The sequence below is a fragment of the Triplophysa rosa genome, linkage group LG25 (genome assembly GCF_024868665.1).
Source record: "Triplophysa rosa linkage group LG25, Trosa_1v2, whole genome shotgun sequence".
NCBI lineage: Eukaryota > Metazoa > Chordata > Actinopteri > Cypriniformes > Nemacheilidae > Triplophysa > Triplophysa rosa.
The window spans coordinates 8,294,321-8,309,638 of record NC_079914.1 but is presented as its reverse complement, the minus strand read 5'-3'; the positions used below and the strand labels follow the sequence as shown (position 1 = coordinate 8,309,638).

At 37.5% G+C, this 15,318-nt stretch overlaps 1 protein-coding gene across 1 annotated transcript; it reads right to left on the bottom strand.

Annotated features, from left to right (window-relative positions):
* Positions 1 to 9,093: 9,093 nt before the first annotated feature.
* LOC130548829 (C2 calcium-dependent domain-containing protein 4C) lies at positions 9,094 to 13,811 on the bottom strand. The gene is made up of 2 exons (XM_057325861.1): positions 13,537 to 13,811; positions 9,094 to 12,255 (listed from the first exon to the last, which is right to left on the bottom strand). Exon 2 carries the CDS (start codon positions 12,210 to 12,212, stop codon positions 10,944 to 10,946), a length of 1,269 nt encoding a protein of 422 aa, XP_057181844.1. The 5' UTR covers positions 12,213 to 12,255; positions 13,537 to 13,811; the 3' UTR covers positions 9,094 to 10,943.
* Positions 13,812 to 15,318: the final 1,507 nt, after the last annotated feature.

The following is a 15,318-nucleotide window of genomic DNA, read 5'->3' as shown; positions in this document are numbered from 1 at the left end:
TTACGAGCCATGGGCTCAGTGCAGATTCTCATTGTTAGCAAGATGAAAAATGCACCTGTGGCTTCAGACATTGCCGGTCTGCATTAAGCAAACTTAGCTGCTGATGCTCTTGAGTGGATGTGCTCAAGGTACCAGTGACCTTTGGGGACATTGTGGGACCACCAGAATGTAATTTAAGACTCACCTTTGATTTGTTCCAACAATTGAGAAAATATAAGTTACTTCATGGGGTGCAGGGAGACACGTTTCATTCCTGTCAACTGTTTACCTTCAAATTATAGCTCTAGCATATTCATATTTCGGTGACACTTTACATTAAGGTTACCCTCCTAAAGCATTTATAAATGTGTTCATTAATAATTAATAAGTCATTTACAAATGCCTTATAAAGCAGTTATAACTGCATAAATAAAAAGGGGGTTTCTAACGTAATACCTCCCAAATAGTAAGCCATTTTTAACTCGCATGTTATAAATGCTTAATACATGTATTTATTTGTTATTTATTTGACTCAAAAGCAGATTCATTATTAACTTGATGTTGTTTGCAAAATAGGCTGTCAGACGGGAGACTGTAGGGTGTTATGTTGTTTTTTCTTATTATTATATATTTCATATCTTATGTCACTTTTCAAACCATGTTGCTTACCTGATCCGATTCCGAGTGTCTTACGGTACCCTCCAGAATGTCTTCAGATCATGCTTATCCAAAGCAGTTTTTTCTTGCTTACCAATATAAATTAATCAAACTTTTGATCACTTTTTAACACTAAATTCACAAAGGTTGTTGTAAACTTGTTTGTTTACGATGTTTTATTAATGATTCAATTACTTCCAATAGTTAATCAAAACCAGAAAACATTTATTTATTTTTTATTGTAGAAACAGAATACTTGCTCACAAGGCTACATCTCTGATGTGAATCATATATTTAGAAGTATTAACAGCCCGTGAAAGTGCACTTTAAAGAAAAGTGGATGCCTGTGAAGTATTACTAAAAGACTAGAAACACCAAGGATTTAGTCAGATCCAGCAAGCCACGCCCACATGTCAGACGCAAAACAACTTAGTGAGAGCCCCAAAGTAAACTGTTAGCAAGGTTGTTTAAGTCAGTGGTTCTCAAACTGGGGCCCCCTAGATGGATCCAGGGGTGCCGCAGATTTTGTGCCATTTTATGAAATATAGCAAAATATCATACATTTTATGCAATCAAACAACCAAAAATTAGACCACCAACCAAACGAATTGATGTTCCAGCATTGTATAACTGAATATCTTTTTGGTTTAATTAAAATTCTAAGTTTAAGATTCTGAAGATTCAAAGTCTTTATTTGGGGGGCCGCAAAGCGATGCAACCTACACAGAGGGGGCCTTACAACGAAAAAGTTTGAGAACCACTGGTTTTAAGTAACACTATAAACATTAGCTATTAAAACATTTTAATTAAAAATAAAATAAAATGATGGTATTAAAAACTTAAACTACACGAAAATTAGAAATTTTGACTCCGCAATTAATTGAAATAGTAAGTTTAAAGTCAAATTAAAATTGACAACTCTCTTTTTAATATGCAGTATTGTAGTGTTGTTTATAAATGACTTATCTGTGCACTTCATTAACATTTTTATGTGCCCTCAAAATTTGTAATAAAAAACATTAACCTCCCCCGCGAAACGACCTGTCTTCACTTCCTGTCATGAGTAATGGCGTGAGGCTATCGAGATTTGTTTCTGCCTGGGAAAATTCAACGATTAGCAAGTAGCAATGAGCGATTAGCAATTAGCAGTTGGCAACAATTCAATCAGTTCTCGATGTATGAAATCAAGTCCCTCCCTATATTTCACTCGGATGTGTCACGATACGGAAAAGAAGACAATCGCTACTTCTGTTTCAAGCTTCTGTTTAATTCGCTAAAATTGTTAACAAAAAATAAATAAAAACCAAACTAAAACTGAAATCAAATTAATTAAACTTATGTAGCAACATACACAAATAAATAACAAAATGACAAACATATAAAATGTATAAAATATAAAATAAAAATTAAGGTCCAGTGTATGAAATTTACTAGCATCTAGCGGTGAGGTTGCAAATTGCAACCAACGGCTCTCTCCCCCTACCCTTCGAAGCACTACCATGGCTGACACAGGACTAAGATGTCATCACGTTTTCACTTCTTTGCCAAAGGAGATAACATATTTACGAAATGCGCTCTGTAGAGCAGTTTGTCTGTTTAGGGCTACTGTAGAAACAACATGTCGAATTCCATGCAAGGGGACCCGCGGTGTATGTAGATAGAAATAGCTCATTCTAAGGTAATAAAAACATAACACTTCATTATGTAAGGTCTTTATACTGTACACCTCTGAAGACATAGTTATGTAAATTATATTGCATGTCTGTCAATAGATCCTCCCGAAAATTACACATTATACCTTTAACAATAAAAAAACTCATTCAAAATGGTAATACAATTACAATAAAACTGAGAGAAAAACCATAATAATTAAATAAAGTCACTTTGAATAAAAGCTGAAGTCAGTCAGTCAGTCATCTTGGGTCTCAAGAACGGTTACGGAGAAAGCATCTTTCTTTACCAAAAGTCGTCATTGTTGTGTTAATTATCTCTCTGCATTGAGAGCGAACACACACACATGCACGCAGACACACACACTGCCTGCCATATCATAGTCAAACAGAGCAGAAATTAGCCTCTGTATGGCAGCAAAATAATGACATGGGGAGGCAAACATCTCCTCTCTAGAATGGCGCTTCGCCAAACGTCCTTTCAATAAAAATGAACATTTACCTCACCGACACCTTTTCACTTGAATGGGCTATTTTTATTCAGTGGCAATTTGGGGGAAATTAAATTTGTTTTCTTCCCTCTCTGCTAAATAAGGGCCGGCATTAGCAGGCGAAATCAAATCCTCACCTCTATTTGCGTTTCCATATTACAATAAACTGTTTTTGTAGCAAGTTCGTGCGAGTCCACGGATATTGTTTTCTTCTGATCTTTCTATATGGGTTATTAAAAATGGGCGTCAATATCCCTTTAGTTTATTGCTGACGCATCCTAGTGTTTCTCGGTTCTGTATTCCCAGAAAGGGAACAAAACAGCTGCCAAGACTCAAATGAAACCAATTTTTTGTTGAACACAACATCAGGTCGTCTTGATATTTCCACTCTCCAGAGGAGACTTCACATCAGTCGCATCGCAGCTGCACACAAGCTGTTTCAGTGTTTTCCATAAAAGATAAAATGTCAACGCTCCATGTTGACGATTATGATGGCAATGATCATAAAAGCTTCTTGGTGATATATTGTAGGCCATTCTCCTACCGAACTCAGCAACGTTCTGTCATAAATAAGAGACATTTGTTTTTATGTAAAAGCTCCAAAAGTGCTTGTTAGATTTTGTTGTGTTTAAAGCTAATGTTTGCAATTACCATTTACCCAGCCTCATGTCATTCCAAATCTGTATGAGGTGCATTCAGAAAAGAAGAACAAATGTCTCTTTTGCTGTCTTCTATACAAAGCATGTGGATGAGGACCATCAAGCTCTTAAACTGACAAGAAAAATCACCATTATTTCACACAATTTTTAAATTATTTTTGATAGCAGTGGTCACCATTTATTGCCATAAATGGTTATTGGAAAAAGCCAACAACCCAAAATAGAAGATTTTTAAGTGAACTATTCCAGTAGAAATATATCCACAGTGTAATTTTAAGTAATCTTGCTTATAAAAGGCCACAAAGAAGTCAAATCGAATGAAAAATAGCAACTCGAGAGATTTCACACGGGAAAGCAAAACATATTTTTCGAACTCCGCAGTACTCTATAATTTTCATGGCTTACCTGCAGCATGAAAATGAATAGCGGGCTCTTGATAAGGGGTTGTAGAAAACACCTGTCGCTCTTCCTGGCAGATGCAATGAAAGATTCCATGTATATAATGTATGACGTCAAAGCCGCCAGTCACAATGTGTCTTTGCCATAAATAAATCCCATTCACTGGCTTTTTTTTATGAAAGCCCAGAATTTTCATTTGCATTATAGACTGATTTTCATGTTCGCAACATTGCAGCCAATTTAGAGAATTATAGTGGAGATGCAATGTAATACAGTATTGTGCATATACTGTATGTGGCAGCAGTACATGGTGATATTACCACATTTTAGACTTACAAGAAAGCCTATATAGGCAGCTACCTTCCAAGGCATCCTAACTGAAACGAAATCTTATACATACATGTACAAAAATGTTGGTAACCGAACAACGGCAGTACCCATTGACTTCCATTGGTTTTGTGTCCATACATTAGAAGTGAATGGGTACCGCCGTTGTTCAGTTACCAACATTTTTCAAAATATCTTCTTTTGTGTTCAGCAGAAGAAAGTCATACAGGTTTGAAATGACATGATGGTGAGTAAATGATGACTTATTATTTTTGGCTGAACTATCCCTTTAATTATTTTTTCAAATGAGTTTTGTGGGAAGTATTGCCACATATGTGATGTTGCAACAACAAGAAAGTTTGGAAGGTAGCTTAACTATGGTGCTTATGTTTTGGAACAAATTGGTTTACTACGTTTTGGAAAAGAGTTATAACATTTAACTTCACACAGAGAAAAAAAAGAGAGAAAGAGGAAACACGAGAGCCGCTTCTGAATTACCCCTTGCAGCATGGAATGAATTAGAGGTGCACCAAAGACAGACACCTGACATTTAACAGAGGTGTTAGTACTTTTGAATAACATGAAAAGATTGAGAGTTTATAGCCCTGGCACTCTGAGACCCCAGACACCTGTTCAATTGTGAGATAATTCTCTTTGATTTTATGGAAGCAGTGCGTTAAAAGCGATGCCAAAATACATTTGGCTGTTCCTCGTGCTCTCCCTCTCTCGCTCTAATTAAAGCTTCGTCTGTGTTGTTGCTCGGCGGCGAGAGGTTATTAATTCACAGGTGTCAGCGTCGACTGCGTCTCCATGGCAACCGAGAGGTATCCCATTAATCCCCCCGCATTTTATAGATGCTGATTAATCCCGACTGCAAACAATGTCTGCGTCCTTACCTCAACCCGTTTCTCGACAAAAAAAATAGGAAAGAGCTGATTGCAATTTGAGTGCATTCAAGTGAAAACACTGGAGGGTCCGAATACTATTCTACTGAGTTCGGAGCTGGAATCTGATGCGAACGATTCATGTCCAGTTTCTGATTATTATTATGACGTGTAAGAACACGTCCGTGACGTATAATATCCCACAAAATCTGATGCGTTGAGATGAACAATGTGCTCCATTCAAATCAATGGAAAGTTGCCTTTAACTTTTTGACTATAATGTTTTGCCTCCATTAAATGTCTAAGGTTTCTCAATCACTGCAGGTCATGATAAAAGAAGACTTAACCTTCTTCACTCAGACAAGGTAGGGGGCCTACATTTTTTTGGTTAAAAGTCCTTGAAATGGTCTTGCTTTTAAGTTTATTTGTCATGTGTATAGATCTCATATATATTTATAATATTAACATCGACTAAGTGCAGGGTTGCCAGATCTTGCGTAACAAAACTAGCCCCAACCTAGCCCAACGACTCCAGCAAAGTTTCAAGTTTAAGTTTATTTATCATGTGTATGTGTCATATATTGCATATTTATAATGTTAACAATAAAAAATCACAAATAATTAAGAAAAAGGATAGTATACAGATGTTATAAAATGAAATACAATATCTGAAAGTGTGGGTGCTAAAGTAGATACCAATACTCAAAATATGCCACTCCTATACCTAAAAAAATACATATTTTACAGTCACTTCTATGCATTACACAGTTTCTTCATGACCCCTGATAAACAAAATCTTTCTCTCTTTTAACCTGCAAAATAAAAAGCAACTCGTGGCAACAGCTTAAAAGTTATCCAATTCCACTAAATACCTTGGCAACCCTGCCATCAGAGAAGGATCGCAAGCAGATTTTCTGATTTTGATTAAAGGGCATTATAGGGCACATGAATTAAAAAACAAATGACCTGCACAGATAAATTATGTATAATAAACACTGCATTACTCCATAAAGAAATAAAAATGGCCAGTGAAGGTATATTGTTAGTTTTGGCACTATTTCACATTCACATTTGTTGTTGTAAAATGTATTTTTTATAATTATGACTAAATGCTCATTTGGTTCAATCATTTGTGCACACTCAATAAGTAGCACATGTTTCCATTTTTGGAAATGACCAACTTCTTATTCATAAGAGCAAGTTTTGCATAAAATAAATCATGCGCAGATTGACGAGTGACGACTATACATAGAAACTCCAAAGCGCTTGTGCAAATGCCAAGTTCACTCAAATCAGTGCTTTCCTGAACACAGGAATATTCTTCTACACAATAAAGAACTAGCATGGTTTTATTCATTTGCTAAAATGTATTTGGCTTCAAGAAATCATGCACAGTAATTGTAAATTTGATATTCAAGCACTGAAAGCAGCACCATATGTTTTTTCTCTATTATCATCGGGGCAGATGTTCAATGGGTTTCCATGGGAACACGTGTCACTCTGATTTAGATTGGCCGGATGGTGCCTCTAGGTGCAATAAACCTGAACTGAGTGAACTGTGATCACTGAGCTGAGCTTCATTGCTCAGGTTGGAGAGTGCAACAAGAGAAGACCATCTAAGACACTACAGATGGTCTTAAAGGTCATGGAAAGATTATCAAGACAGTCAAGTGAAATATCCCAAGCCACCATTTGTAAGTGCATCCATGATGTAAAACCTAAGAATAAATTAATTCTAAGAATACCATATATTGTGTTGTCATCATGATCCAAAAAACATAATAGTAACAAGATTTAAAGAACATAAAAAACATGCATATTTCAGTATGTCAAACAAAAACATATAGACTTATACACTATTTTCTATTCTATTCTATTCTATTAATAGCAAATAAAATGCTACACTATACATCTTATAAAAAGGAACAATGTACTGTGGTATCAGATCATTCGGCATGGTTTGTCAAAGCATGTTGGACCACGTTTCATTCCAGCACATGAAACAGACAGGCAGCAGCACATCCACTTGCTCCCCGTCTCAGTGGTTGCTATAGCAATCCCCCAACCAATAATAGCCCTTACCTTTAGCTCCCTGAAACCGAAGGAAAACTGACGGGCTGTTTCAACCAAATAGAGATTATGTCGGGTCTCTGATTTCCAAAGTGGCCTTCCAAATCCAAGCGTATTAACTGTATTGAAGTTATCTGAAAGATCTCTTTAGAAACAAAAACTTTGAGTACAAAAAAACATCTGTGATTTCAATACTGTATATTAATATATAAATGTATTTTTATTGAAGTGTCTCAAAATAACCTTAAGGTTACTAAAGGAACTATTGAGAATCATTTGAGTTCTTTCGGAACTTACTCTGCACCCTTGTGACTCCTTGATGTGGAAAACAAAACTGTTGCCAGGGTGTTGCCGTGTTAGTTCCATTCGGATGCAGCTGCTTGTGAAAAGCTGGAGTCAAAAATCTTAAATCAAATGGAAGGTAACAGTACAGAATTATCATTCTTGTTTATACGCACAAAATAATGATGTGTGACCAAGTACATACCAAAGCTTATCACTTGGGGGTTTGTTCAATTCATAGGTGTGATCAAAAATAAACATCACTAATGCCATAATGCCACACTAAAGTCATAAGTAAAATGTTTTGTAAAATGAAGCAGCTCTTTAGAAACGCATCTCGATTGAACAAATCACCATGTTGATAAGGACTGAAGGGCTTTTAATCACAACAGATCTTCATGAAGTATGTGTTGTCGTCCCCTGAAGAATGTGCCATTTCTGGTGACAAATTAAATTGTTTCTTTTCAGACATTTAATCAAGATTAACAGTCTAGACATTAGACAACAAATGAATTTACATATATACTGATTAAACTCGCAAAATTAAACTTGAGGTGGCTGAAGATAAAGTGAAGATAAATTAGCATTTTAGTGGCGCTTGCCAATTAGCAACCTCTCAGAATACCTGTTAGCAACCTGCAATGTCCGGGAAAACACCTCAACCTTGTGAGTCCAATAGCTTTGTCAAGCTTTAGTTCAACCCTGTTATGGAAAAATATCAAACATTATTGTTATTATATTACAAACGTAATATTATTCTTTGCCCAAAGAACATTTATAAATAATACAATGCTATTTGAAAAACATTTGTTTGTTGTGAGTGTCATTTTCACAGATCTTTCACCTGGTGATGTTCAACCCCAAAACAATGTACCGTAACAGTGTTCCTCTAGCTCAGTAGGTAGATCATTACATAAAGAGCCCTAAAGTCTTGGATTTGAAACCCAAGGAACACACACACTGAATAAAATATGTAGAATAAACACACTGTAAGTTTTGAAGTGTATAATGAATTTAATGTATGTAACACGGCGGAACACAATGTAACTTAAAAAAAGCCATAATGTTGTTTGTGTCTCATGTTATATAGGAATGGGTCAAAAAGGGCAATAGGACAGGCTGTGTGTGTGTGTGTGTGTGTGTGTGTGTGTGTGTGTGTGTGTGTGTGTGTGTGTGTGTGCGTGCGTGCGTGCATGCGTGCGTGGGTGGTCGGGAGTGTAACAGGCGTGCAGCTCTATTTCTTTCTTCCTTTCCCTGTTCTGCTCTCTCGCTCTTTTATTTCTCTCTTGTAATGAGGTGGTGGCCTGGCAGCACCCACTGCTGTTACCTGTTTACCAGAAAGTGATGCCTGATCTTTCCAGCCTTTTTTGAGACAAACCTCAGAAACCTCTGGAAAGGTTTCTCATGGTGACTGTAGATGTGTAAAGCGCTAAACTTTGACCTCGCGCTCTTAAACGGCTCACTGTCTGTTTAAAGGACCAAAATCTCTAATTTTACATACAATTATTTTTTAGTTTGTTAAATATTTGTTGCATTGAACATTTTAATTATGGATTTATATAACAATTATAAGTCTTTTGAAAATTTGGTAAAACATGTACAAATGGGGACCCAGCAGAGTTCGACTGCTTGACATAGACCCAGTAGTATTAAAAACAACAGCAAAATGGCCACAAACTTATTTTTATTTTTCCTCAAGTTGCAAAAATACTCCAGACCAGACCCCAACAAAACCCATGCACCCCCCCACCACAATTGTCCACTTAAGATACAAGTACACCAGTTGAACAATCAGTTAAATAACCGTGCAGGAAAAATCAGAGCACATTGAATCTCTATCAAACAGGCTGATAACCACAGTGAAAATATTATCCATGCACACGGGTTACAAACACCAGAGTTCTGCAGGAGCACACTAAACAGCCAGTGAACAATTCACTTATACATCAAGTACACAGGATTGGCACTTTCTTCATTTTGCAAAATACACCTGTGAAAACAGGGAGACTCCAGCATTCGAGTGGTTTTGGAAATTTTAAAGAAACACTTGAAATAATGAAAAGCTTTATATGCTTTAAGCACTCAATAATTTACACCACAATCAACATTTTATTAATATAGAAATGCTGGTGGTCCAACTCTGGTTACTCACTTGTGTAACTCACCATCTATTATTCACTAATGAGGAGCTCTTAGATTCTTTTATTAATTATGTTAATGAGCTTTAGCAAGCACTTCAAAGATTATCTTTTGTTGTTTTTCTGTGAAATGGAACTTGATTCCTAAATGTGTAAAAAATTTAATATGAAGAAGCGGGAATAAATAAAATATTGCTTTTTCACTAATTTACATTTCTTTTATTGTTTTCAGAGGAGTTTGGTTTTAAGTACTATTGTATTTTTATTATTTTTTGCTTGTTTGTTTATTGTAGTTTATTGTTTTTTGTTCATTTTTGTTTTTAGCGATTTTGTTATGTCCTTTTGTCATTTTATTATTTATTTTTAACATAATACTAAAATAAAAATAAATTCAACGTGTATAAGTAATAGTTTATATGGTTTAGCTTTTGTTTATTTATAGTTAAGTTTAGAGCCTCAACTTAAATTTATATTAGTTTATTGCCGAGGAAACGTTCTAATATTCATTTAGTTTAAGTTTTTCAAATAATAGTTTGGCTAATACTTTTATTTAAATTGAAAGAAATATTTAAAGAGTTTTAGTATTAGTACCTCATGCATATTACATATCAACCATTTTTCTGTTCTACAGGTGAAATGCAGCGTGTATTGGCAGTGTACAGTAAGTTAATATTCCGATAAGAAACTTTTGTAAGTAGACTTTAGTGAGTAGAGTCTTTCACATACACCCCTTTTATAAAAGGCTCTTGTCTAAGGTCTGTGCCCAAACATTCATTCAAAATACCCAACAAATAGACACTGCTAATAATTAGGGTCAGAAATCAATTCCATCAATAACGCTCAGTCAAACAATGAATCCAATCTGAGCAAGCAAAATTACACCACCTCCCATTAGTAAGGCTTTTGGGTTTCACCAAATGACATTCTGGCATTGCAAGAATTCAGAACATCATCGCATTTACAAGTTTAAATCAAAGTCTGACAAAGAGATGCGCAAGTGTGACGTAACGATTTTCCATTCTGGTTGTTTATTCTCCAAATTACACACCAGATGCATCCAGGATCAAAGCTAACATTAGCACCGAGAGCCATTGTGTATCTTCAAAGGTCTGCGACGCTGTGAAAAGTCTTTACAATTGAAAAGGTAAACACAGTGTCTCAAAAATACAGAACATAACAAACAAAATACTTTTTTTGTAGGCTTTTCTAGATATACTGACGAAAAGTTCAGAACTATCCAAATATCTTGATGCCGAGCAGGTGGTTGTTGTTGGCATTTTTTAAAATCTCTGACTACTAAATCAGCCACTGCACCAAAGACAACAAAGCACAAATCTATTACAGAAGATGTTACTCCACCTTTGAAGAGAGTGACCCATGTCAGGCCTCACTGAAGTCCTAAGATCTTGCACAAAGGAACCTCGCGTTCCCCCAACAGCGTGTCTCTTTTTAAGCTAGTGCCTTTATTCACAACCTTGATCTTCAGAGCTAGGTTTTTTACCTGCACCGAAGTCACCGAATCGAAAAAGAAGTCCTCGTTGAAGACGGGATTGCGACTGTTCTTTATAATCGTGCTCCTCTGCTTCTGCAACTTGCCCGGATTGAGGTAGAGTGATACGCAGCAGTTGATGCTCTTGATGTCAAACATGGGCTCGTACAAGTCCTCAGCCGCCATGATGCGGATTCGCAAGCGCACCGTGCTGGCATCGTAGTCCGCACAAAGCCGGACGGTTCCTCCTTTGTGCATGTTGATGGTGTGTTCCTTGTAGTGACGGTCGGCACCGTGAAGGTGTTCCAGAGCTCCACCGGCATGTAAGGATGAACAGTGGCTACGTCTAGGAACGTTGGGGCTGGGCTCAGCAGAGCTGTACTCGTCTGTAGACACCGAACTGTGCCTGGCGAATGTCCGCTTGCCTTTGGCTACCTTGGCTTGCGTCTCGTGGGTAAAGATCTTCAGCAGGGATGCGGAACGGGAAAGCAGCGGGGAACTGAATGGAGAGGACTCTGCGGAGGAGCAGGTGTCGCTCTCGCCTCCGCTGAAGTAGCGGTATGGGTTTATGTGAGACGTGTTGAAGTCCGGGGGGTTAAGATGGTTCCCTTCATTGCTGATCTTGTTTTGGGACTTGCGTTGAGTGTTGGGGGAGGTTACCGGGCTGGTGTGGTCGCAGTGGAACAGGGATTCCTTACGCCTGGTGTGGGGACTTTCCATCAGCGTGGCAAAGCCGTATGAAGTCTGAGTCTTTGGGATGTAAGGGAGTGACATGGCGGTCTGTGATTGAGGGTCAGCGTTGGTGTCGCCCGCTACGACATCGTCGGCGCTCTCAATCTGAATGATGTGGCGGTTGGCAGCCCTAAGAAGGTTCTTGGTGTCTCCGGCCAACTTGCTGACCAGTCGAGGGCTACGGGGGCTGCTGATCTTCTTGTTGCTGATGGTTTGCTCAGACGTGGAGGGTCGTAAACTTTCTTTGGACTTGACGTCGGATGCCTCAGTCTCTGGTGGGCAGCTTACCAGCTTTGGGGGGATAAAGAATTCTGGGATCTTATCAGGTGTGAGGACGTTGCTGTAGACAGGTGCCTTGCCTTGTTTGTCACCCGCCTCTCCTTGTCGGAGGACATTCGTTTCGACCGAGTCCCGGATCTTTTCCAGAACCCACATGATCCCTCTGGGTATAACCCACTGAGTGGTGATGCGCTGTCGTCTGTAACCATAAGCAACAGAAATCTTCCATTTCAACAATGAGCCTTATTTAGAGACACACACACGTTTATGAGTTTGGTCAAACACAAACAGAACGACAAGCCCACTAATCACACTTCAGCTAATGCAACCATCATGATACATTCTAACAATATGTAAAGTCAGAGGGTAAATAAGCTTTTTACGATGATTGTAACCCCAACATCTCAAACCAACAAAATAACATGTGATTGTGATGGAGCAAGAAATGCAAACATTAGAGCTTAAGTGGCCCACATTTTTCACCCTACACATACTGCAAAAAGAAAAACTGTGCAGTTGATACCTTAAGGAGCTATATGTGCCTAATTGTATCCTTACAATTTACTTATGTTGGTATTATTTATGTTTTAACTTGAATGCAACCCATTAAATGTACCTGAAGCACAAAAACTATATAATTGTAATTTTCAATCATTTATAACATATATATACATTTACGTAAAACTTCAAATTAAAGTGCCCTTGTAATGCATCATGAGGAGGATCTGACATCATACATACTTTACCATGCGCACCTTATCAACATTGCTGATATTTGTTTGATACTTTAAGATATATTTTATTCTGTCAAAAAATCCTAAAGGTTACGCTTAACATAGAAAGTGACTGTATTTTGTTAATATCCAAGCAAAGTCTGATTTGAAAAGGACACGAGCTTCTCTGCTCACTCACTATAACATTAACTTGCCTTTGGAATTGACTGATAAAACAATATCATTGGCAGTGTTAAGAAATATATTTCAGTCAGTATAGAGTCCCTTTTATGCAATTAAAAAAACTGTCCAGCAATTTCAAGAAAAAAATCCTTGCTGTGTTATTAAACTGTCTATTTAAGAAAAATGATATTCTTGCCTGCAAACGGCATGTGCCGTTACCATGAGCGCATCTTAAATATGTGTTGTCTTTTCCCACTTGTTGAGGCATAAACGGACTCACTAAACTCGTTCGAAAACAAGAGAAAGAAAGGCTGCTCCCTTTTAATTTACTTTTACAATGTGGGCAGATTTCGTTCCTTTTGTTTTACTTTTAGAGTCAAAGCGGAAAACGCGTCAAAATTCTCTTAAAACGGACATATTAATCATCTATGGTAGATTATCAATAGTCTATCAAAGTCTAAATTAAATCATTATTCCATTTGAAACGGGATTTAGCTAATATTTGTATTTATTCAATGGCTCTAAACTTGAAAAATATTAAAGTTTAAGAACTTTCAAACCTGTTGCATTCGTAAATTACTCACTGGGTTTGGAAAGGGTTTTCCTCTTATCAAATCCTCACAGACGTTCACGTTTACAGGCACATCGATGTTCAATAGAGTGCGTTGTCTCTCCCTCACGCTGCGTTGAGAGGATCACATCCACAGGTCGCGCCTGTTGCGCTTATATACTCCTGCAAGACACGCGCGCCTGAGCCAACCAATCAGAGGACACGATGAGCTTCCGATCCGAGTCGAAATAAGTGGAGATGCCGACCATCGGGTTCGACACGGGTGTTTAAAACAATGCAAATATCGACTTGATTTAAACTAGAATTAGATGCGTTTGACTTTATACGGCGCTGTGAAAGAGATCAGCGTATGACATCAAAGTACCGCGAGAGCAATTATAAAGCACAGCTTTCGAAAAGCTCTCGCGGTACTTTAATGTCAAACAGCGATCGGTGAAATTGAATGTTTTAAAGTGTATGTACACAGTATTGTTAGAAATGTTTAGGTTTGTAGGGCTCGTAATTGCTTTATTAAATTAGCTCCAATATGACGCAACCCCCAGAGTGGACGAAGTAGGCTACGTGGAAAATTAGCGCTCGGTAGTTTGTTGCTCAGTCATTTCTAAAAATGACTGTTCGAAGGCTATAAAAAAAAGTGAAGTCAGGGGAGCGCGAAAGCACTTGACATGATTTAATTTAAATCACTTGCCTATCTCGAGCCACGATCTGGCTATTAGTTTCCCTGGAGACCTCCCCATATCTATGGCAACAAATAGAGTTTTACAGATGCAGAAATAGAACAGGATACAAATAGTGACCCGGGAGGATGGAAACAGACATTTTGAGGACTTTAAGAAAGGCTTCATTTAAAGGTCCAGTGCGCAAGTCTAATGTTTTGAACAGAAAAGTTACAGAAAAATATAAATCGAGCCAAGAAATTAGAGAACATAATTTCCAAAAACTGTTTGCAATGCGAGTCACATAGAAGGACAAGTAACCCAAAAATAAAAATTCTGTCATGATTTACCCTCCCTCAATTTATTTGTTGTGTCTGATGAACACAAAGATATTTGAAAGAATACTTGTAACCAGTTATTGGCCACTTCTAACCACCATAGTAGGAAAAATGACAATGGTAGTCAAAAGTTCCTCAGAACTCTTTGCTTTCTTACATTCTTCAAAATATCTTCTTTAGAAATTTATAAAGCATTTTCCTACTGTGGTAGTCAATGGTGGCCAAGAACTGTTACAAGCATTTTTCCATATATTTATTTCTGTGTACATCAGAACACAGAAATGTATACAGATTTGAAACAACTTGACGGTAAGTAAATTAATACAGAATTTTCATTTTTAGGTGAACTGTTCTTTTAATTTAATATCAAACGGCAAGAACTGTAGATACATTTAGAATGAAATGCCCAGATCAGACCATCTATTGTTATAAGGAACCTGCTCGTCATCTGCTCGGATGTACGTCAAGTGCATTACCTGGTCACAATTTGTTCCTCTATTTCAAGCGTTCAGTTGCATGGAGAACGGAAACAAAGAAGAATACCAAGAAAATAGGCTTGACCTGGAAAATGAGGAAAGGTCACAGTTGTACAGCTAAAAGACTCCGGGTACTCTGTATTCCAACAAGTTACATGTAGCTCACATGGCTCATGTTTTTCACAATTCACAGCTTGATGGAAAAGCAGCGGAATACACATCACACACTCATTGGACAGTAAGTTTGATTGTTATACTCCATTCGCCGTCATGGGTTTCCTTGACAACTGCATCAGACATGCACACCCTCCTGGGAGACTACAAG